Raw genomic sequence first — 24,594 nt, forward strand, 5'->3', positions numbered from 1 at the left:
ATTTCATCCTTGTTACTTGTTGTCTGTCAATGTCAGACTCTATGGCCTGCCAGAATCTGCCAGAAGAAGTTCATCTTATGACTTTTTTCCCCCCACGTCTACCACCAAGTAATCACTTTAATTATGAGATCATACAATAATGTGTGTACAGGAGGAATTACACCTTTCCATCTTGGCAGAGAAGTGAGTGTCAGGCTCTTCCCCTTGACCTCCATCTACCCGAAATCAATCAAGAAAGAAGGAGGAAAAAATTCATGCCAAGAGTTGCTCATCTGAAGGTGGTGGGAGTCTGGCAGACAGCTATAGTTTGAAAAAGTAGAAACATGATATAAGAGTAACAGTGGCATTTAGTTGAAAGATTTTTTTTTATCTAGTTTTGACCATGACAACCTTAATGAGCCAATGTTCTTGCTTTCAGCAGTGATCTTACATTCCCAGACATCTGAACCTTTGAAATCAAGGTAAAATGCGTCTCACAATGGCACACACTTGCAAAAGGAACTCATTTTGTTGTTGTTTTTTTTGGTTAAGATTTCTGTTTCCTGTCATCCTTTGGCGAGCTTATTCTATGAAAGCAATCTTATCTGGTCTGAAAAAAAATGTGAATACCAGCTTTTAAGATTAACTAGAGACCAACCACTTGTTAAGTTGGTTTAAGATTCTTGATGTAATATTTGCATCAGATATATTCGAGTTGTTAGTTCTTAGGCACAGAGATGAACCTTACATGCAGTGCCTTTGCTTTCCCTAAAGCAGAACACTCGCCCCTTTTTTCTCTCCCTTGTCCTACACGATCTCTTTTTGCCTCATTCTCTCTAAAACACCCACCCTCTATCTCCCTCTGCCTCATAATGAATGCAGGAACTCTCCTTCATGTGTGTTTAGCAGTGCCTGGAGCCTGGTGTTGGCCCATGGTCCCTTAATTATTAATTTGACGTTATGTGCTAGCCGTTTGATCATCCCCACATATCTGTATGATTCGGTTTTAACGAGTTCCCCCAGAACTCTGTTTTCTCTATCTCTCTTTCTAAAAGGCTGCTTTTCTGTAAACTGCTGCAACCAAGGCGAGAGCAACGAATCCAACACCAACACCACCAAAACTACCTTACTTTAAAAATGTCTGTTTAACCAATTCTATTAGCACATACAGTTTTTTTTATTCATCATAGTCCAATTTAGAATTTATAAATGCTTTGTTGCTGTTTAACAGAAAGATGAGTCTTTTGATGCGTTCTTCAATGTCAAACCGAATCAAAACAAACCTCACTTGTACTGCCTCGTCTTTTAAATGTCCTATTCTGAGGGATTGCTTCATTTGTTGTAGTTGGCATTTCCCTATGGATCGTGTGATGTACAAATCCCAAATGTAACTGTCTACACTTGGGATTTGACCATTGAACATGTTGCTTTGATGAAGATAGGTCACCATGGTTGGTTAGTTATGGAGCTATCTATTTTTATATCTTTCTACCTACCCTATCCTGCTCTCTCTAAAGGTATTTATTTTGTCTCCAAGTTGCCGTCTTTTTAGCTAATCCAGGACTTCTTTCTACTTCTGAACCGTGTGTGTGGGTGTGTGAGTAACGGAGAAAATAAGATACAGAAAGTACTGCTAGAGGAGGCTAGTGTAGGTTTGTGAGAGACTGAAGGGGTCCCATGTGTGGGTCATGTGGTCTGTCTTGTCAATTAAGGTTAGCTTGGAAGGACCAAGGCTAACTTTAGCCGTGCAACATTCATCTCGTAGCTCGTTCTGACGACTTTTCTCTTTCTCTTTCTACACCTTCTTTTTCTCTTCCCAGCACCACCACGGTTCACTAAAGTTCCCGTCGACCAGATTGGCGTCTCGGGCGGCGTGGTCTCCTTTGTGTGCCAGGCGACAGGCGACCCCAAGCCGAGGGTTAGCTGGAACAAGAAAGGCAAAAAGGTCAACTCCCAGCGCATTGAGGTGAGTCAACGAGCCTCTGAATCCATAAGTATGGTGGGAAGCTTTATTGTTATTGTACTGTCCCACATCATACATACATGTGAGACAACACATGATCTTCTACTTTGGATTTAATGTTCCAAAAAGCAAAACGCACAGAAAAACCTCAGTTTTCAAAAATACCTGCCTGTGTGTGGACTATGCCTAAGTCAGAAATCCCACTTCAAGGATGGGATAAAAGATTGATTCAAGATAGGTTTAGTCACTTTAATACGCAGTATTTCATTTCATTCAAATAAAATAACCTCAAATGACATTACCTTACTTGTTTTCAACTCTCTACCTCATTCTCTAGCATATTGTTCAGACAGAAAATCAAATGATGAACCATTCCATTGACCAAAATGTTTGGGCCTTCTGGATTTGAAAATTGTTGAAAACTTCTGGAATATTTGTAGTACACAACTTGTCAATGCATATACCAAAATGGTAAATTTCATACATTGTACTCAAGAAATGTTACATTTCAGATGTGTTTAAATTCGGTTGCTCCTTACATTCCACACTTTTTAACCTTCATTTGACTACACATTAGTTTTGAACGCTGCCTTACACCACTTAAAAAGCACTGGCTTCTATAGCAGTTTGGTTCCCACACGATCTTATTGAAAAGGGCTTTTTTATGCTTTTGCAGCGAAAGCTCTCACAAATTGTCCTGGACAAATGACTCCCAATCTTTTCATGACTGGCTTCTCTGACATCTGAGCAATGTGCAGGTCCGTTTGCCCATTAATGCACTGCACAGCTCTCTCATTCCTCCCCCTCAGAACTATTTGCCCCCGACTGAATTTGCCGTTGTCACATTCTTGTTTCCAGAGCTGTTTTTTTTTCTCCCTCTCTCTCCATACAGCCCTGTTTGTGTGAATGTGTCTGTGCGTTATTCATGTTTGTTGTTCAGTTCTCGGCAGGCGTCCCAGATGGCATCTCTAAAAGTCTTGATTGATGCTCAGTGTCTCTTAATTAAAAAGTTGCTTTCCTTAACAACGAGGACAGTGCACAGGCATATACGAGCACGCTCTGCAGCACGAGCACAGGGGAGGGGGGTAATAGGCAAAAAAATGACAACAACATCAACCGGGAGGGGGGGAGTCTGCATCTCAACAGAGGACAAAATAAAAAGACAAGTTGTGTTTGTACGTTCCCTTCTTCTGCATGCTAAGTGGCAAACAAAGCCAAGGGCGTGATGGAGCCTGCCAGAATGGACGCTTCCCTTCCTCAGTTTAGGATGAAATAAAAAAAAGTAAAAAGGTTTTTGAAGTAGTTATGATTTTTTTTCCCCTCAGTTCTTCCCTCTAGACAGCCGCTTTGATATCGATCACGATGCCGTGCTCTGCAGTGTTTTTAGCCTAATTAGCGCCTCAGCCCTGAGATGTGCAGCAGTGGAGCAGCAGGGTTGCTGAAGACTTGTACTCGTATCTCAGAGTCATGCTTCGCTCTGAGATCTCAGCAGTGAACCCACCGTGTAGATGTTGTAAGCTCCTCTGAGGGATGATAGATATCGGAGGAGTAGGTTTCTCTGTGAGACTGAGAGCCAGGCTGACCATCTTTTTTAACGCTTCACCCATCTAAAAGAGATTAGCTGGAGAAATGGCTGGCTATACTCAGACCTAGGAGTAATTGGTTCAGAAATGCCACCATTTAAATTCTGGTCATTTACCAAAGTCTTGACATTTAATACTATTTCTCGCTGAAAGATACATGACTGTTGATGTGGTTTTTGGGGCTGGTGCCAAATACTCAGTTACAGTTATACTACCACATTGTAACAAAGACATATTTAAAGCAATACATGTCAGTACTTTTACTGTATTTTATAAGAAAATTATTCAAATGCAAAATTGAGTGGTCTAATTAAAGATAATAAAACCATCAGCTTGTTCAGAGGCACTCGTTATTTTTAAAGTTCAGAACATCAGAATGTTGATGTCAAAGAAAATAAAGTGCCATTCTTTGGAGAAAAAAAATGTGTTGTAGAGTTAAAGAAAATGCAACCATCATTATTTCTTATTTTGGCACATCTTCAGAATTGAAACATAAAAGGGTTTGGATATTCAAATGAAGCCTTTTTTTGTCAGCCAGTGTTTTTTTTTTTTTTTTTTTTTCAATTCGGACTGGAGCTCTCCTCTGCTCAGTATTCGGAGCACATGATGCGTTCAGAGTGTAGTCTGATTTTTGTTTTCCATCTAGGTTCAAAACAAAAGGGCTTTACAGAGAACAAAGGGCATAATTACAGATAAAAACAAGAGATGAAAACACGGGAGAGCAAGCACATCACACACATCACACTCACACACACACACACACACACACACACACAGATCCGGTTTGTGTATCTACTGTCTGTGTTTATGAGGACCGAAGGCTTACAAAGAACAGTTGTAACACTTACACATGTCATTGGTTGGGGGTCAAGTTACTATCCATTTTGAAAGACTGACTTTCTACATTGGAAGTTAAGATAGTAATAGTTAAAAACTGTTATGGTTGCTATTGTAATCTCATCTCCGTGTAGCCTAACATCAATCATCGTACTCTCTACCCTACAGACCATAGAGTTTGACGAAGGTGCCGGTGCTGTACTCAGAATCCAGCCTCTCCGAGCGCCTCGTGACGAGAACATCTATGAATGCGTGGCAGAGAACAGCGAGGGGGAGATCACTGTCAATGCCAAGCTGTCCATCATCCGAGGTGAGTCCTGCATTGTTAATCGGGTGTTCAGAGGGATAACTACAAAATGAATCATTAACGTGCGCATCTGGGAGCTCCTCGGGTCTTTTATGATGACACTTTGGACTGCTGTTTTTGAACTGCGCTCGACAGTGAGTCAGGCCTCTGCTTGAAATCCTTTTTTGCCTGGAAGGTGATCGTCTGTGGGGTTTTTTGGCTGCTAAACATAGCCGCAGTCTTTTCAAGTTGGGATATTGTAAACCTTGCAATTTGAATTCTGCTCTGTGTATAATTTACATTGCTTACTTAAAGTCCCTTATCTTCAAATATTATTGAAGTTTTTTTAATGATTTTATTAGACATGATTATACAAGAAGCATGCAACGGCTATCTTCCTGTGTGCAGTGAGAGCCTTCATTACTGAGTATTATACAATATGAGTTAGCAGCAGCAACACATGAATCATCACTGGAGAAGCTAAATTATTACATGTGAAAATGTGGAGGAATCTTTCTTTGCACCTCTCAGCCTTCAAAAAGGCCTCAATTTACTGCAGATGGACAGTGTGGAGCCTGTGACAAGGATCCATCAATTTGATTAAACTAATCAACGGTCCATTCAAGAAAGAGCTGAACCTCTATTTGCCCGTGATGAGAACCCATAGGATCCCTGAATGAAAAAGATTGATTGGTCACCCATACACAGTAAGGGCACACCGGCTCTCAGATATGTCTGGAGAAAAACACAACACACACACACACACACACAAACACAAACACACGCAGTCTCACACACAAGCAGGCGTAAAACAACAATATAGTATGAGTTGTGTCGATGAAATCAGTGATAGCTGAACTTTGTGGACCTTCATTGATTGGCTCCTATGGCAGATAGTTAAGCTATAACACTATTTGTTTAGCTGCAGCTTAGAGGTCATGGAGGACGGCATCATAGGCGAGTAAGCATTTGGTCACATTCTCCCACTTTCTTCTCTCGTACTACCTGTCTCTGCTGTTTTTCTCACACAGACACACACAGCCAATGTCTTCTCCTCTGTTCTCTCTTGCTGCCATCTGCCGTGTTTCCAGGCCTGGATGAAGCTGAGCTATTGCTGGCTTTCTGGCAGCACACAAGCTGCTAGGCCTTCCTGGCTGTCAGAATCGCAGGCAGTGTGATGTGATGGGGATTTTTTGGATACAATGATTGGAAGACCAGCCCAGTATCCTGGGGTAGTTATTGTTTGAAACAAACCCCCTGCCCCTGAAACACGCTTGCAGGCGCTAGGGAAGTGTAAGTGCCTGAGATGTCCTTCAAAACTTGATGTAGATCTTAAAGTTGAGTAATTTATGTTCATGTAAGTTCATATTTTTGAGATTTTTCTCATGTTGAATTGAGTCATGCACATCACAGCAGCAGGTAGAAGTCAAATGCTGTTTTTCAGGATGTTTGCTACTGACTCACATACAAAGCTTTTTGTATTTTCACCCAATTTTACTCTAATTCATGCACTTTTAAGAGATAGATAAGGTAACAGTTAAGTAACTTACTGATTAACTTTATTTTAAAGTTAAAATGTGACTCCATTTTAACTCATGTAGCTTTACTAGACCTGACACCACATTTCAAACGACAAGCCCAGGCCTGTGTGTGTTATCAGTTATGTGAAAGAGCACAGGGCAAACCCAGGGCGGTCCAGAGATGCAGCAGGAAAATGAAAAGTATTGGAATTCAACTCGATGAGGTTTTCTCCAGAGCCCTGGGGGAGACTGCAGCCCTCCTGCCCAGGCAAACGAGTGTGATGATGTGGGGTGCAAAGTTGCAAAATGAGCAGCAGAGGAGGATGGCGGAACATTCTATCTGTTTTCCATCTTTAATGAGGTCAAACCCCCCCCCCCCCGCATTAACCCATCAGTGCTACTAAGGAGACAGGAAGAAGAAGGTGAAAATCCAGAATATGAGGAGAGATGTAATTTGATTCAGAGAAGACCAAGACATGTGACAATGAAGTGAGGTTTTCAGGGTTAAGTAAAAATGTGTAAAAAAAAAAAAAAGCAAAGGGGATGAATGTTAGGAGAGAATATAAGTAGAGGTGGAGGAGGGGAAAACCAGGGAACAAATATGAAGAGAAAATGTATAAAAGTTGGCCAGAGATGAAGGGAGACATCAGGGGGTGTTGTAGACAATTGGCAGTGTGACACAGGTGAGGAGGACAATGGGCAAACATGGGTACTTGGAACAGGGGCAAAGGATTATGGGATATGGGACAAAGCACTAGGGACACATCCACAGTAAACAGAGGGTGGTTGTGGTCTGGGATCTGGAGAGGCAGAAAATGGGTCGAAATGGTGGGTGACTTGGCCGGAATGCTGCACAAGGAAAATACATCTGCATGCATACAGAGTCTGACGTGGAAACAGCATACATTTAAAGACATTTGCATGGCTTGTGTTTCTATATAATGCTTGCCTTGATGCAAACACAAACTGTGAGTACTTAGTATACCACCATGAAAAATTCTTTACGCAAAGTAGCTGCGGTTAACACAGAAGGGCACATGCATAACCCTATAACTAAGCATGCAGCATACCGGCATTTTTCTAGCATAGCACAAGCTCTTACCACAAATGTGGGAAAAAAAAGAAAAGGAAAAAAAAAACAGTAGCACACTTTAATGCTTGTCTGCAATGATTAAGATATGCACGCAAGCGCTGCAATGATAAACACGCATACTGGCAATATGCACAAAACCACTCCCAACACATTTTGCATTAACTTAAATACATCAAATCAATATGTATGGAAGGATTAAGGCACTTTGTGTTTAGTTTTAGTAATAACAGACAGCATTTCAGACAAAACAAGTGGCAAGCAGACTATATTTGAACCTCATTTTTTTTTTTTTTTAACAGTACCGTGACAATGGCACAACCCCGCCTTCTTATCTGTTTGTGTGTACATGCAAGTGTGCATGTGCTGGTGGCAATGGTAGGGTGCATTTAGCAGCGACAGTGACACCTCCTTGGCTGTTGCTCCACTGCCTCAGCTGAATACCTAAGATGGGGACCATCTGGCTCCGCTAAGACTCACACACAGCCCTCACGGAGTCCTTGGAGAGGGACCGACAAGAGTATGAAGCACACTCTTGAGTTGTGACACAACTTGCAGCATGCTGCAGTTTTTTTTTTTTAATAGCTTTTTTTTTTTCTTCTTCTATTCGTGTGTTTTCTCAGCAAGTGTTTTAGAGTGTCAAAAGGAAGGGAAAGTTGCCACTGGGATACTGTCAGCTCATGCTGTTGTGAGGAGATCATGTGGTGAACACCCGCTTTGTGTGCCCATATTTGAGATTGCTGCAGTGTTTAGCCCTCTGATTACAGTTGCAAATAGATTCACCCCTGAGGCATCCCAGAGAGCACAAACTATGATTGATGAGATCTGGTCTGATACTCAGTTTTTTCCATGTTGAAAAAGTTGTAAATACGACGTGTCTATTTATGTGTTTGGTAAACTCATCGTTCAGATCACAGTGAGGAAGAGCTACTCTAGAGGCACAAACAATCATATTGAATGAGTTGAAAACCACAGAAGTGGAGCGATGAAGCTTCAGTTTTTCTTGTTTAGTTAAGTATTCTCTGTACACTTTTTGAGCGTCCTCTAATACACACTCACTTGTACACTGTTCACTTCTCATGTCTGGCCTTAAAAATGAGTGCATGTCGTCAAAATTAGACTCAGTTATGACGTCCATTTTTGCCAACGCTCCTGTGTGTGCAAACAAACACAGTCATGCTCACTTCCAGCTTATTTTCCTTTGGCACTCCTAACCCGGTGGAAGCAATAAAACGCACCTTTCTGTTTCTCTCATCACTCTCCCACAACCCTTTTTAATCTCTCTCTCTCTGTGTATGCCAAGCTGGAGGACTGGTATTCTTCCATTGAACTGATTTTGTTAAACATATATATATTTTTTTCTCAGTAGATTCAGCTCTGACCCAATGTGACTTCACCCCAGCACACAAAATTGTTACAATACACTCTGCTTAAGAACATACATTAATTTTTATTTCTCTATATCAACAAATTGGTAAAGCGAAAAAACGTTTTTGTTTTTTTGCACAATGGTTGTAAACATACTTTGTCGGTAGACTTATTGCATTTCAAATCTTTGATAAAACATCTAAAATCACTAATTTTAACTTCTATAGTAGAATGGTTATGCCATAGAAAAGAAATCACTTTTTTGAACACATCTCTAAGTTTACAAGTGTTGGCCAAGTCAGAAACAATTTGATTTCCTTTTCAATTCATCCATGTGAAAATGAAGCATTTGCCAGTTTTCATTGTTTGGACGAGTGCAGTTTTTTTTCTGCTAGAGGATCCAGAGCGGCGAAAAAAAACTGCATGTGCCGCGTGTTTCCATTTAATGGTTTAAAATAGATTGGAAACTCCACCCATCTGCTACAGAGCAACACTGTGCCAGTCAGGTTCAGTAGCACACCCACCATTACCCAGAGGGGACTTGGGCATAGCGTGCCTACTGTTTGATCTGGCTGTCTGCTAATTGGCCGCTCTCTTGTGAAGTAGCAGGTAATGGTGAATTTTAATGGGACTCTGGATCCTGATACATGAAAAGTCAGTGCACAGATCATGCCTAGTGAAATCTTGGTAGTTAAAACAGGGTAATGGGGATGGGGGGGGGGGGGGGGGAGAAAGAGCTGCAATGATAAGATGGGGGAGAGAAGTGAGTGGGAGAGACCGATCAACCTTTCAACCAATAGTTGCTCCAGGCCAAGCCTTAAGACATTCTATATTTTACCTTTACTTTCTCTTCTCCCTCCACATGTTCCTGTCTCTCACACTCAATAAGTCCTCCATTATGTTCCGGGTTGCCTCCTCTCTGTCTGTCTTTTCACAGTAGTTATCTGTCTTTCTGTCTCAACCAGTCTTCTTTCTTTGTATTTCAAAGGGTGTTTGTGTGTCTGAGAGAGACAGTGAAGTTTTTGTTGGACTTTTTTTCTGAAGTGAATGGTGAGATATGTCATAACTGAATGTCTCTGACACAGCCATATATCAGGAAAAAAAAACACGATTTAAGAATACATTTAAGGATATGTGGCGGTGGGTTCGGCTATAGTAAGAGTTGTTCTGATACCAGTGTCAGTGACGATATCAGTATCGTAAACCGGCCACAAACACTGCCTTAAATGTAGTATGGGATAAGCATCTTTAATTTTCAATTCTGTCATAAGTGCAAGACATACATACTACAGGATTGAAATGCTGTTTCCCCAGACCTCAGTGTAAAAGATAAACAACTATCACTCTAACAAAAAAAAAGTTAGAAAAGACAGGTGTGCAGTCTATCAGAGGACAAATATAGCAGCAGTTAAAATAGCAGCCGTTGTGTTTGAGTTATTGCTTCTGAAATGCTTGTGCATCGTGTGAATGCTGTATGGTGATTTAGTGTTCAGTCTTTTGGTTGATGGGTATCAGAAAGAATGCCTTTAAGTGATTCAACACCATCTTTTTTTCTGCCTCTGTTAAAGAACAGGGGCTTTAAAATGTGTCACTTAAAGAGAGTGATATTTTAGTAGCACGGTCAGTATTCAGTATTTTACCACCAATATTATGTTTTGTTTTTTAAAAACAAGCGGAATTGGAGTAGCACTCAGTACTGGTCAATAATTTAAATCAAGCCTATCGAGCCCATGTTTCAGAATCGTAGTGGAACATCTCTCGCTAAAACGAGAACTGTTTGGGCTACGATGGAGGGAAAAGAAAAGTGGAACATTAAATAAGGTTACACGCACATTACATTACCAGCTGTTCTGACGTTAACAGCTTTTAATGTGTGTTTGTTTGCAAAGTTGAAAAAATGTTCGATGTTTTCCTCATGATGATGCAATCCTATTTTAAAAACTGGTTCAAATGTTTAAAGTTATGAGACTGAGAGGCTAAAAATGAAAGAATCAGACGGTTAGAGAAAGGACAGATCATAAGAAAAGAGAAAAATAGAGACTTTCTCCTACTTACTATTCATTTCATCAGTATTCCCTGCATGTATCTAACAAGCTCAAACACTCATTTCAGTTTTGGATATATCCCCATTGGTGCACACATGACCCCTTGGGTTCTTATAAACACTTAAAACTACATTTTGAACACAAAACAAAAACAACCAAAAAACTTCCCTCTACTTTCTGCAGATGCACGTTCTTTTTCCCCTTTTTACGTTCGCTTTTATTGCATTTATTTATTAGTGGTCAGTTATTTTCTCCGTATATTCTCTTTGTAGTGCTAATGTTGTGCTGAAGGGTTTAAAGCCAGGCTATTAGGCAGGCTGCATGAAAAATTAAAAAGACACATAGTGGAACATGAGCATGTGCCCATGTGAGTGAGAGTGAAACAGAGAGCCAGTTTCATGACATGTGCAAGTATCTATGAACGCCAGCCGGTGTGCGACAGAATGTATGTGGTAGGTTAAAACATTCTTGTGTGTATTTGTGTGTCGGTGAAAAAAAAAAAGTAAGGTAGAGAGAGAGGCAGGCAGGCAGGCAGGCAGGCAGGCAGGCAGGCAGGCAGGCAGGCAGGCAGGCAGGCAGGCAGAGCTCGCCCTGTAATGAGACAGTGAAGAATAAGCTTTGCAGTATCAGCAACAGATCCGGCTGTTGTTCCTCTTCCTGTCTGCCCGCCTCCGGGGTGACTTTTGCCCTCTCCCACACCTATAGAGAAAGTGAGGAAGATAGGAGGAAACAATTAAGGAAATAGTGGCTATAGGTCAGTAGAAATGCAGAGTTAGAAGGAAAAACAGACTATATATATATATATATATATATGTCAATAGAGGAAATGAAAGGGTAAATATCTATATGTTGTTTTTATTGAACATTTGAGGTCAGGGTTATAAGATAATAAAAACAATGCCGCTCTGCACACAAAAAGCTCTCAAAGTTTTATAGCATTTTCACTCCTGCACAAACACCCTGAAATATTTCCCATGATTTTCAGGGGTGAGCTTTAAGTGTGGACACAAACGGCGGAGCAGCAGGAAATATTTAGAAAAAAATCTTTGTGAACATAATGTAGCTGCTTCATTCTTTTTTTTTTGTTCTTGCCAGTATGTTATTTATCACTCATCTGCTGATACTGTGAATACATGCTATCACACGTACCTAATATAACAGCAAAAAATAAAAAGCTGTCATTATACATTTGGACTCTGTGGCTTTTTATTTTATTTTGCCATCTCGAATTTCCAATGTGTCTGAGGACCCCCACCCTCCCCCTACTTCACGCTGTGATGGACATATGTGCGTAGGCAACTCAAAGATTTCAGGAGCAGGCTGTTCTGAATATTTCTATTAATTTCACGAGTGCATGGGCTAAAAAATCTTACAAGCCCTCTCTGAAATGTCTCCACTTTAAAAGGCCTTTTCAGTTCCGCTGTCTATTTTCCAAAGTTTCTGTTTGTATCTTCTGGCCAGGACAGCTCAGATAAAATGTTTTGACTTGTGTGCCAATCAGATTAAGTGTCCACATAACTAACTTATTTTAAATGCCTATAATTAAGAGCAAAAAAAGAGCATGAGACCCTTGCAGACTAATTCCATGTTCTCTCAGTTGTTTTGGCCAACTGCTTATCTATAGCCTGTGCCTGACAAACAAGTCAAATCTCATTCCCGAGCGGCACTCCACCAGTAAATAATACATTTGTTTAGTGCCGCTAAGATCTACAACCAGCAGCCAAGGTTACTTTTTGCACTCTGTGAACCCATTTTTGCATTTGGTGCATGTTATTAGCTACTCAGTGCAGGCTATTTTGTATCCTTTGCAAATGGTTCATCCTATGCTCTACCTTTGTGTGCACGATCACAATAAACTTTCCCCCCCTGCTTGCTATTTGTTATAGTTGATGTCCACTTTTAAGGAGGATTAAGTGTGCAAGATTTTTTTTTTGTCTGTTATGGTGCAAAACAGGTGCTTCTTGCTGTGTATGGAGTCTTAAGCTGTTATTTTATGAGTGTATTGAAGATGGCAGGCTTGGCACAAACAAAAAAATCAGTACGGCGATGATGATCATGTGGACGGTCCATGGGTGGCTTAAAAAGTGTATCGTGTTTCCTCTTCTGTCCTTCAATTTCTCTGCTGCTGCCTATCCACTCTTGGAAATAATTTCAACCAGCCCTTCACCTTTTCCTCCTTCATCCCCACTTAATACCTCCATATTGGCATTTGTACACCTACCAAGCTATATCAGGGCTCCTATCTTCTCTCAACCTGTTTTCTGTTGTAAAAAAATAAATAAAAAAAAAGTTCTGTCCAGAGGAAATTCACTCAGATGAGAGTTTATGGCCTCTGAATCCTTTGATCCTCAGAACCTGTAATGCTGTAATCAGGTGTGATTGGAGGGTGGAGACGCAGGACACACACTGAGTGGCAGCAATAAAGATAAAGGAGGAAGAGAGAATGAGAGAGGGAGAGGAAAGAGGTGGTGCTGATGGAGCGGGATAAGTGGAAGCAGCTTGCCTCCAGCCAGGGGTTCCCAGCTCCTGAACTTTTACCGTCAATTTTATATAATTCCAGCTCAAGTAGAGCCACCCTGGCCACCCTACAGAAATGTGGCCACAGCCAATATAAGATACTGAAGTGCAGGAAAAAAAAGGAAGAGATGAAGGGGAAAGAAGATGAAGAGTAGCATAGGTGGCATAGAGGAGGGATAAGAGTCTGACTGATTGTTTTATTACTCGCTCGAAAGTTTAGATAAATGGATCCTTTGTCACTCAAAGGGTTGACTTGGTGACTTAACTAAAAGATGACAGTCACCGAGACACTTTCCAAACAATAAGCACTCATAGGTTTGACTGAAGCCACAGCTGTAGAAGTCAGGCAATTTTCATACCTGAATAAAAAGGGCAGTATTGTACTTTTTTTCTTTCTATGCAATTTCAATCTAGAAGACAGAAATGAAACAAATGGGATTTTAATCTTTTTTTATCTAATGGATGTGAGATCAAGTGTTGTATCTCTGAAATTACTGGTTTCATTTCTGCATATGGGTCCCACCTTCCCTCCTTCTTTTATTATATTTCATTAAATATGCCAGTATTTGGGTCCCATACGTATTTGGAGACTAAATGAGAAAATGTCATTTGGATACCTGCAATTCTGCAATGACTGCAGAGTACTTTAACGTGCACATTTAATATTAATTGATAATACTTATTGATGAGTGCAGCTGGACATGAGATTTTCACACAATCTACTTTTTTTTTTTTTTTTTTTAGGAGGACTTGTACTGTATAACTATTTGCATTTTAGAACCTTAAATATTTTCCAATTTCAAAGTAGCATGTGATTGATATTATCAATGTCATCATACACATTCAATTAAAAATCCAAACTCTACTTGATTAGCACACAGCTGCGTAGGGAATGAGAGTGGGGGGACAGAGAGATTGTTCCTGTGGAAACGGTGTGAGTGACGACCTTTGGAGTGGCCCAACTCATGCATAAAGAAGAGCAGGGGGATAAGGCCTGGACCACCAGAATCATACATAAACATGAGCCTCCAGCCCAGGTGACCGAAGACTAAAACACAGAGGTGGGACTGCTGGCCCCAGCAGGATTGACAGAGTTGATGAAAGTTACACTCCTTCACGCTTTACCAGTGCTGCACATCCTGTGGTAAAAGTTGGATTGAATGCTTAAAAGCTGGATCATTTCTCAAATGCTTCTATACGAATATCTACAATATCATGCATAATCAGGAAACATGTTGAAAATTTATAAAAACCAACACATGTTTATGTAAGTGTAAGGAGGGGAAGGAAACAACAGTCAGAGAGGCCAGTTGAAAATACTATCCAGAATTTTTCTATGATTACAAAGCTTGTGTTCTGAAGCACAGCCCAGATCCTTCTGGATTTACCAGCAGCTGTTCATATTTAAAGAACATCGTACTCTTTGGCCCTCAAAGTACAATGCCACATCCAACATGTGAACTCAAGCTTATGTCTTTCCCTTCCAACCAGAAACCCATTCACACACATTTCTCATACATTCTTCCATTGAATTGCATAAAGTCCTGTTTAAGAATCAAATTTCAGTGTGAATGGAGGTGTCATTTGGTTGTTACAGCTAAAGGGGAAATTGCTTCTTTTTTTTTTTCATAAGGAACATTTTGTTCTCTGTGTGTTTTTCCTTTTATTTCATTTTCACAGGTTCTTTTTACAGACGAGGAGAGTGTTTGACCACTCAACAATTTCCCTGTCAAACGCTGCTTTATAGCAGGAAATGATGGTGAATTTGCAGCTGAGGCCTTCTGTTGCCCACTCTTCCTCCTAACAGCCCTGCTTGCTACTCAGCTTATCAGCATTTGCTACACAACCACTCAGACTTGTCACCTTTTTTAAGCGACTTATTTATCCAACAATCCCAACTATTCTGGCCCTAGTGAGACCTGTGTCCTCTGTGACTCTTGTTGCCATGTCTCTTTGTTAATCTGTGCATCCCTAAGTGACATTAGGCAATTACCAGAAAGTCCTCTGACTGAACCTTGGCTCATTTCCATCTACCACCTATTCATGATTGTTGCTCTGCTTACTAAATTGTGCCTCCAAACCTGCCATTAGTGGCTTCATTGCACTGCCGGTAATGGCCCACTCAAACAATGACCTCACGCCCCAACCCCACCCTTACACCTCCCTCCAAATCCTTTTGCAATTACTCTCAGTGGCTGTTTTGAGGTTTTGGTATTTGTTTGGGTTAGAAAAGTTGCTTTGGCAGAAATTGCACAATACAGCAGCTCAGACCTCTCAGTCTGTTTTTGTTTTTGCCCAAAGTTGGTTGGCAAGCTTAGAGAAGCATTTGTGCCACATGTCAAGTCTTGATTCTAGCACATGTAACCCCGGTTCATCCCGTTTAAGAAGAGCTTGGTGTTTAGGTGTCACAGGAAACTGAAACAGAGTAAGTAATGCCGAAGAATGGTGATTAGAAAATATTGACACAAGGAAAGAGGCGCATGCTGAGTTATCACGCAGCCTGTTTAAGTGATGAATTCTAGAGCTTAATCTGCAGTAAATAGACTGTTTCTGATTGCCACTTTACAGCTGAACTTTTGGGTTGTACTGCACCCCAATGAGCTGTCACTGTACCCTGCCTCCCCCAATGTGTTTCCTCACCAGTGTCATTATTAATTAAGTATGACATCATCATGCTCTTAGCTGCATCATCGGAAAGGACCAAAGTCTCTTGAGTTATTTTAAAAATAAGTATAAAATAAATTGAGAGGTTTTGACTCGAACATACAGTACTTAAGCTCCCACACACACAGCATTAAAAAATCCCATCACACTGCATTCGTTAAAATATCTTTGCATCTTTTGTGCAATAAAGTATTGGCTCTGCCACTGTAGTTTCATTATTAATATATTCTATTCCCGTACAGATAAGGGGATATTTGAAAGTATAATTGCTGATGCTGATGACACTCTTCTTTATTTGTTAATAGCCTTGTCTAAAACAAGGACTGAAAAAGATGGCACTTCAGAATCTAAGACAAACATCTGAAGAGCAGTTTAAAAACACATAAAAACAACCTTTTATATTAAGCTTTTTGAATTATAAGAATAGTAGAAGCAAAGTACATGCATCCTTGGTGGAAAATGCTTCCTAAGCCAAAGCTCTATAGTGTGAATAAAATTATACTGTTCTTTTAAATGAACAAACTGTTTTAAATGTTTTCTACAGCTTTTAGTTCTGTTTAAACCAAACATAAATATTCCATATTTTACAGTTTTGTACAGCTGCATTGTAGCCCACACTTTCATAAACCAACTACAGGTTTCAATGTGCCACTGCGCCCCAAAACACTGTCGCACCCTGCCACACACATGCAATAACACGCACACACACACACACACTCAAAGCCACCCACCACTAAACCAGACCTGACTGGTTGACACGTCTCTATGGTGAGGCACTTCCTTTAATGGCCCCTGCCTCATCTCCTGTCTCCCCTGGAGTTCGCCTGTCTTACCCCGGATGCCTCAGGAGCCTGACAAGAGAGAGAGAGAGAGAAAAATAAACAGATTCTTTTTTCTTTTTTTGTGTTTTCTCCTCCACCTCTCATCCTTGCAGGCAAGGGATCTTTGAAACTATCCTAGACAATTACTGCTCCCTCTTGTCTGTGCTGTGTCCATCACAGTGGCTCACCACATCAGGGAAACAGCCCGTATTGAATTTGTTTCCAGACCCTGGCTTTGAGCCTCTAAAATCATACATGTAGGTAGGGTGACGGCAGCATGTCAGCCTTAGTTCCTGAACCGTGCAATGGAAAAACTTGTCACAAAACCTTCAAATCAGCTAAAAAAAACTATGTGCTTATGTAAACTAGAAAAAAAAATCTCTGTAAAAATAGAATGCATATTGTATCTCTTAGCACATAAAAGTTTCCTTTTTTTTTATCAACTAAAAAGAAAGTATTATATTGTTAATATAGAATTCAATCTTGTTTCATGATTTATAATAATAAGGAAATAAGGCAGTATATATGCACCAATCAAAGTCTCAAATTGTATGCTTTTCAACAAACTCAATTCTGTTGCTTCAAAATGTTTAATTACTGTTAATATCTACTTATAATTTCCCAGTAGGCAAGTTAATGGGAAAATTTCCAGACGCTTGTGACCCTTAGACCATTATCATTATCTAGGCATACAATGCATGAATCAGATTTCACTCATGCCCACCATTACTTCAGCAGAGTATATTCATTTGGACATTTCAAAGCAAAGGGGTGTAATAGTAATAGTGAGGGCATCTTGGAGTCTTAAAATGATGATAAAAGATAGGACGTACTATAATGCAATTATTATTTTCTCTGAAATTTGATTAAACAGGTTGTAATGCTAGTAGCACAAAATTGTCCCCAAAAATATTTTTTTTGGATAATGTGCCATCTACTTTGATATAGACATCATAGAAAAGACATCATTTGAAAGCCTTCTTACAGTGTTGTAGCCTCTGTAGTTATATGGACAGAGCCTTTGTTCCCTTCTCTGCCTGTAATGGACAGGAAATGATGCCTTAATGCTACACACTATTACCCAGCTCAGCCGGAAGATTGTTTCCTGACTTGTGATTTGTATACAACAGGCTTTTTCTTTACATGGTTTGGTGCTTGGTGTTTGCCATCAAATCTTCCCTTCCTTGGTTCTGGCTTTTTTTATTCGACCATAGCTGCTACCTATCCTGGTTGGTGCCATTAGTTTTCCCAAATATCCCCCTATTGGCCAGTATCACAGTCTTTCTTTGGCAAACAAGCAGTGCACTTGCGGTTTAGCTCATTAGTGAACATGGCGTTCTGAATGTATGGGTTGTTTTGCAGAATTGGACTGGAACGAACAGTTGAACAGAACAGTCAGTTAATTTGCCAGACGTAAGTCCCAAAGTCATCTGGCTCTGATATTCACATTTTCAACATTAACCCATTTTAAACTGCCATGATAAACAGAAAAATCTGGAATTTATACTTTTTTTTAGTATTAAGCATATTTTGTACACATTTAGTACATGAAAACTGTTTAGAACTGATTACTTTATTCTTTTTCTGTAACTTGCAGTGGACAGTCAAATGCAAGAGAATTACCAAATGTTAAGCAAACTGCTTCCTCTGTTAATGCCTTTAAAAAACAACAAAAACGGGCAAATAGATTACCATGTGGGGTCTTCATATGGTCACAAAGCTGACCCAACAATCTCATTTCCCAGTGCAATCAGCAATTCTGCAAACTTCTTTCTTACTACTCCCTCCTCCCAAAGTCCAATCTTGCGACTCCACCCTCTCTCGTCCTTCCTCTCATCTGGTCTTTCAGACTATTTCTCTCTGGGTGTACTTTGGAGATTTTGATGTAAATGTTGCCCTTGGTGGCTAGATAGGCTCGGTGTGGAGAATACCAATGGGGCATCGGACGTCTTTCCGGGAACAGAGCAGTGGGGGTAGAGGTTGAGTGCTGGCTGTATAATAACCATTATTCAGCTGAGATGGCCATCCAGAGAGGGCTATCGGTGCTTGGGGTACAGACGCTGTGATTAGATTTCCTCTATGTTGCTATTCTTTTCTGTCCCTGGACATTTCTGTGTCACTGTTCGCCTGTCTTTCTTTGTGTTCCTCAAGCAGTTCGACGGGAATCCCATTGATCAGAGAGAATTTCATGCAAGAGATGCAATAAAAAAAAGAGCTAGTATTATAGTATAAAATATAAGTATAGAATTTTGTTAAACTTCCATTTGGTTTAGTTTCGGGTAATACATTTGGCTGTATGATGCCATCACAAATTGCCAACAGTTTGACCACACGTTTCCTGCTAACTTATTTCAAGTGAAATAAGGTGATTTAGTTAGCTGCTTAACTTCACACCACGAACCAAGTACAGACAAAAAAAGGTCAATCTCTTTCACAGCAAAAAAATAAAAGTAAAAGTTTGGTAGTCAAGCTAGGTCACTGAAATGGGAAATATGTTGTCAACATACACTAATCACAATGACAGTTACTGTCCTACACTATAGCTAACATTAGCAAACACCTATACTGTAAATGCATTGTACATTCATGCATGGACACAATATAAAAAATAGACTTCTTAAAAACTCTTTCCCAGCACGGGCAGTCTTCTTTTGGCTCTGACCTGCCTGTTTGATTTGAAAAGTTCTGGCTTTGTAGAAGGTTCAGAGAAAATGAAACTGCATTGTGTAAAGTCTTAGGAGCTCAAACTGCCCGGTAGTTAAACATCTATTTATTCATACCGCACATATATATTTGTAAAAGAGACCGAGCCAACAGGATTCCTTATCCTCTTCCATTATATTTTTCATTCCCTGTCTCTAAAGCTTCTAATCTTAACCTCTGTTTTCCCTTCTCTCTCTCTCTCGCTCCTCCTTTCCCTTGCTCTCTCTCGTTCCCAGCAGTCCCTCTGCAGTATTAATGCACAGACCTGCGTAAAGCCTGTGTGTCTATGCTGTGGCGCGGGGTAATCAGTTAACCTGATTATACTGCTGATGAAATTAAATCATTTCAGTAAGTGAAAATAATAATATGAGTAATAGGTGCGGGGGATGGTGGAGCACCCCACGTCATGTGCTGCAGCCCCAGCCAGTGGAGTTTTAACCTCTCTTCCTCTCTTGTGCTATAGCTTCATTGTCATATGGCAGTTTAAATGCTATCAAACCACTACAAAAATCACAGTTATATTCTTTGTGTGGGTAATTTTGTCCAAAGCACAAGAACTGCCAGGCAACCTTGGAATGAGAGCTTATTGAGCAAAGCAGAGAGTGAGAGCACTATTGATAGTGCTGTAGAGTATATTTGATGACATGGAATTACATTGTATGTGGAATATATAGTGAAGACTTCTGGGCTGCATTGTGGGTAGAGCATAGCAGGAGTTCTGGGACAAAACGTCACATATTCTTTATGTTTTCTCTGCTCTGGAAATCGTGCCCAATGAATGCCATATATAATCACATATTTGTATAGGGCCGTAGGAATTTAGTACATCTATGACGATACCACTTGCTAAAAAGAGATTCTTTGCAAGTAGTGGTTCACATGAAATGGGAATAGTCATGAGTGAAGACCAGACCCTTTGCAGAAGGCCACACAGGGCATGATAGAAAGCGGAACGCAACAGCAGGCATGAGTCGGCAGATTAACAGACGGGTGGTGGCTAAGCTAACCAGAGGCTGATTAAAGGCTTTGCACCTGTCACTTGTGTAATGATATTAAATGGCATAGCGAAATTAAAGACAATTATGGATAATGATGGCACTCAAGCCAACCCTAAAAAAATAAAATAAAAAAAAAGCCAAAAGAATGGCAAAATTCAAAATCTAGATCAAGTCACCTCGTGCCTGCAGGGGAATTAGCTGGGGAGTCAAGCTGGGCAAGCCAGCTGTGGGCGACAGGACCTTTTTTACTGTTTGACATCACAATAACTCAATGATATTCTTCTTTTTGCAAGACTTCAAGGGATACTTCAGATGCACAGAGCAAGTTGCGGTCTTCAAAAAACCTGTCCAAAATAATGTGGAATATATTATATTTTCATGTATAACTGCAGAATATTTCATGTAGCTCTGTAGTATGATGATGGTTGGCCTAAGTGACAAAGGCTGCTCCAGGCAGAGTAAATGCAGATGTTGTCATTGACCAATAGTGTGCAAGCATCATAATCTATTTTGCCTGTGAACATTTGTCATTACAGAGAACACATCATAGAAATGCAATTGCTACGCCATTATGGGGGGCTGGCCCTTTGGGAATTTTCAGATACTATCAGCCCATGTCATTGGTTGCATTCACAGTCAGGCTTGCTAACCCTGAAGTAACACTCCCTCGATGAGTGATCTATTTATTTTTGCATGGCCGCCTTTATCGACAGAGCCTGTATGCTTCGGGGGGGAGAGATCCTATCAAACTCTATTCCTGGGGAAGTAAGCAAACCAGAATACATGCCATTTATTCAGGAAGCGCTGCCGGGGCTGTATCAGGTCAGAGCAGCTGTAATGATAGCAGCATCTCTCCATGGATCCACCATCCCTGCTTCTTGTTTATAGCTTGTTTTGGTTGCTTTGTTTGTCTGCCCACCTTCTTCTGCACCCTTTCACTTGCCTAATTTTATTAACCTCAAATCTACTTACACTGTTTGTCAGCTTCATTACTGTAGTCTGTGTAGGCTTCTGTCTTCTGTTTGCATAGACAGAGTTTATGTGAGGTGAAGCACAGACAGGTCTCTGTATCATCAAATTCATCAGGTATAACATCCAGAGATTTGCAGATATCCTTCAACTGAGAGAAGCACCCAGAAGGGGCACAACATCGAGCACCTTTTATGTCATCTTTTGCATAGATCATTGGTGACATACAGAAGAGGGGCTTATGGGGAACATATTGCTCTGTTTTGTTCAGAAGTTTCCAAAGTGGAATATAAGCTTGACATTGCTTTTCTAAGCTTCAGGGGAACTTGCTATGAAAAAGATGATACAGGGGGTGATCATTAATAATCAATGAGAAGGATACAGCACAGAGCCTAAAACAGTGTAAATGCCTGTACTTTTTTGAACCTGGCATTGAAATATTCATCACACTGTGCTGATGTCAGCCTAAGTTAGAGGTAACCTGTCTGGACTTAGTTTGGAGACCCTCTGGTTCTGACCTCGGTTCTCCAGCATGTCTTTTACTGTCCAAGCTTTAATATTTAAAAATGTAAGTACATATGAACTCATAACCCCTTATCTCTTTACAAACCTAGAACATAATGTAAGTGCACAAACAATAACGTTAGCTCTTTCTCGATGACTAAAAAGTAAAAGCTTTTCAGACTTAATAATTGAGTGACCTTTTTGTCATCCAAATGAAACACCTTGCATGACTTATAATTCGACAATAATAAATGATTTTTAAATAACGGTGAATTTAAATTAATTGCCTGCAGTCATATTTTTACTCCCCGCTTGCCTACAACACCACAAAAATGTCTGCAGAGTTGACATGAGGTAATCGGCTCAAAGTATGGACATTGACCTCTTCTGTGCCAGTAACCAGCATCTTGGTCAGTCAATCTTCTCTGAGTTGCGATGTGGCCTTGGGCTTGTGATGCATATTACAGCTCAGGGTACTTCCCCCTTGGCTCTCATCATCTAATAAGAGTGAGTCACTGCTTTGGCTTCAGTCAGGGTAGAGGTCAAGTGATTTGACCCATAGGACTAATTTCCCCCAAGAGAGCTGGGAGTCAGCATTAGCCGAACAATGAACACAGAGCACACCACACTGTCATCTGCTAAGAGTAAAATAATTGCTCATTCATGTATGATAATTAGCTGCAGTCTTTATACAGATAATATAAACGCTGACATGTGTGATGGATCTTGAATTTGTGAGGCAATAATTTCAGTCAAAGGGGCTTATACACACCTACTGTACCTTTTAAAACCAGAGTGAAATCATAGCACTTGTGGTATATCTCTCAGGTGGTTTTCAATCCTAAACCAATGTGTCATATCAGTGGTATTTTTTGCAGAGCTCTATAACCTCAAATTCACTACAATGTAATTTTGTTTTACTGAACTTGGAGAAATTTGTAGGAGAAAATGCAGGAATTACCAGGCTTTCTTTCTTACTTTTCATTCTTTGTTTCCTTATATTTGTTTTACTATTGGCATCAGGAGCAATTTATTTACTGGATACATTCAGTCAACACCACCTTTTAAGGGCATTTCAATATATCACATGGTCACTAAATATGAAGCTACAGAATGTTTCTGTATCCATTGGTATGAAGAGTAGAAATAGCACGGATTTGTTATTTTCTTAATATATACAGTAAATCTGCTTACTTTTCATGACTTGCTATAGTCTAACAAACATGATGTGTGTTTATCTTAACCAAGGCTAGGAAATTTCACAGAGTAATCTAAGATGACGCAAAATGTGGAAAAAAAAAGCATCATCTTTCTCTCTGTTATATGTTGTGTGGGATTTTACTGGTAAAACATGTTACTATGTTGGAGCTGTTGTCTCTCTCTTACAGGTCTATGATATTGACCCAGCATTGTTAATTATGGAATAAACAATTACAGAATACAGTATTGTGCTTATTTCTTTGTTGAGCATGATTAGACAAAAGCAGGTCCAATAGACAAAGTTTGCGAAAAGACTCAGTTGCTACTTTCATTGAGAATTTTTTAATGTTCTAACATGTGGCTTTGAAAAGCAGTTTACTCATGCCACTTTTTCTCTCTTCTTTTCACAGAGGACCTTCTTCCACCGGGCTTCCCCAACATTGACATGGGCCCTCAGCTCAAAGTGGTGGAGCGGACCAGAACAGCCACCATGCTCTGCGCTGCAAGTGGCAACCCTGACCCAGAAATCACGTGGTACAAAGACTTCCTGCCCATCGACCCCAGTGCAAGTAATGGGCGAATTAAACAGTTACGCTCAGGTAGGGAAAGCCCAGACGGCATGTTACTACCTTTCTGCTTATTATTAACATGAAAAGCTTTTGATTTTCCAGGAACTTTTTTCAATAATGAGACAGTTGTTTTACAGCTTTACAGCTAATGGGGCTGCAGTATGCAGTCTGATTTGTTTGCAAAGGAACACATCAATTACTGCATCATTTACTAAACATCGCACACTTTGGGATGGAAACTTTGATTTAATGTTAAATTACTCCGGGCTTGTGTTTCGTTATTGATGGAACAACTCTGAGTCTCTGTTCAAGAGATCTTAAAATTCACAAGGTTAATATATTTGCTTTTTGTGTTTGATGTTAAAGATGAAAAATAACTTATATAAGGACACACAAATAAGCAACCAGCAATGTTTTTCATTGCTTTTAACAAATGCCTGTTAAGCCAACCAAACATTGGTATCTGTGTTAATCAATTACATGTCATATAAAGATGGAATACTTAATTTACTAAATTACAAATTGACAAGTAAAGTATAAAGCTTAAGTGAGCCTAGGTTTTGTTTGACCATGTTTTTATCCAAAGATTACCTTAAAAAAACTACATATAAAAGTGTGACACTACTGAATGAGCTCAAATGATTCCTAACGTTCCAGAAGTGTGTCATTGTAGACTATGTGTGCAACTGACACAACTCAGAGGTGGATATGTTGTCCTGTTCCCATTGATTGAACCCTACTGAGAGGCCCACTAAAGCAAAGTCTAATTATATAGCTAATTAAGTGTAGGCCCTGGAGTAGCCATGGGCAATAAGGGATAGATATTTTGGTCGATGATTTGTCACCATTCGAAAAAATCCAATGACTCCTATTTGATTTGTTGCTGCAAACGTAAATCAGCACAGACACTACTAAATAAAGCGCGTGTTGCCATTGAGTTCCTGCCCTCAGTTGTGGCCCTCGTGAGCTGTACACTCA

At 40.1% G+C, this 24,594-nt stretch overlaps 1 protein-coding gene across 2 annotated transcripts in view; it reads left to right on the plus strand.

Moving 5' to 3' along the window:
* Window positions 1-24,594, plus strand: part of ptprsa (protein tyrosine phosphatase receptor type Sa) — a 224,310-nt gene that overhangs the window by 107,059 nt on the left and 92,657 nt on the right. For both annotated transcript variants that reach the window (XM_065955772.1, XM_065955773.1), the window contains exons 4-6: window positions 1,800-1,945; window positions 4,531-4,672; window positions 23,458-23,646. In XM_065955772.1, the coding sequence (XP_065811844.1) occupies window positions 1,800-1,945; window positions 4,531-4,672; window positions 23,458-23,646 (477 nt within the window). The remainder of the gene's footprint in view (window positions 1-1,799; window positions 1,946-4,530; window positions 4,673-23,457; window positions 23,647-24,594) is intronic.

The sequence above is a fragment of the Labrus bergylta genome, chromosome 6 (genome assembly GCF_963930695.1).
Source record: "Labrus bergylta chromosome 6, fLabBer1.1, whole genome shotgun sequence".
Taxonomy (NCBI): domain Eukaryota; kingdom Metazoa; phylum Chordata; class Actinopteri; order Labriformes; family Labridae; genus Labrus; species Labrus bergylta.